The sequence below is a fragment of the Notothenia coriiceps genome, unplaced genomic scaffold, assembly GCF_000735185.1.
Source record: "Notothenia coriiceps isolate Sejong01 unplaced genomic scaffold, NC01 NC01_scaffold00006120, whole genome shotgun sequence".
Lineage (NCBI taxonomy): Eukaryota > Metazoa > Chordata > Actinopteri > Perciformes > Nototheniidae > Notothenia > Notothenia coriiceps.
Genome location: NW_011338821.1, coordinates 12,641 through 12,944, shown reverse-complemented (window position 1 = coordinate 12,944; position 304 = coordinate 12,641). Strand labels below are relative to the sequence as shown.

At 47.7% G+C, this 304-nt stretch overlaps 1 protein-coding gene across 1 annotated transcript in view; it reads left to right on the top strand.

The window, feature by feature from the left end:
- LOC104943502 (AT-rich interactive domain-containing protein 3A-like) overlaps nt 1-66 on the top strand; it is a gene marked incomplete at both ends in the record, with an annotated part of 34,499 nt that extends 34,433 nt beyond the window's left edge. Inside the window, one exon of the mRNA XM_010768942.1 lies at nt 62-66. Within this exon, the coding sequence (XP_010767244.1) occupies nt 62-66 (5 nt within the window). The remainder of the gene's footprint in view (nt 1-61) is intronic.
- Nucleotides 67-304: the final 238 nt, after the last annotated feature.

The window sequence follows — 304 nt, the reverse complement described above, 5'->3', positions numbered from 1 at the left end:
ACCGCAATACAACGGGCTGGCTTGACTGTGTTTTCCGAAGTGGGGGCTGGCTTGACCACAGTCTGTTTACCCAGTGTTTCCTGACATGAAACGTTTTATTTCACCTTGCTATGTGTTTTTAACGTATATTAAAAAAACGGGGACAGTTTCAACCGGGGACAGGCCAATACAAACGGGGACTGTCCCCGGAAAACGAGGACGTCTGGTCACCCTAGTGTGCGTTCCATTTTCACTCTACAACGAAGAGCTCATGGGACTTTCCCGAACCTGTGTCGAGAGCTGGAGTTAAATGAAATCTCAGATT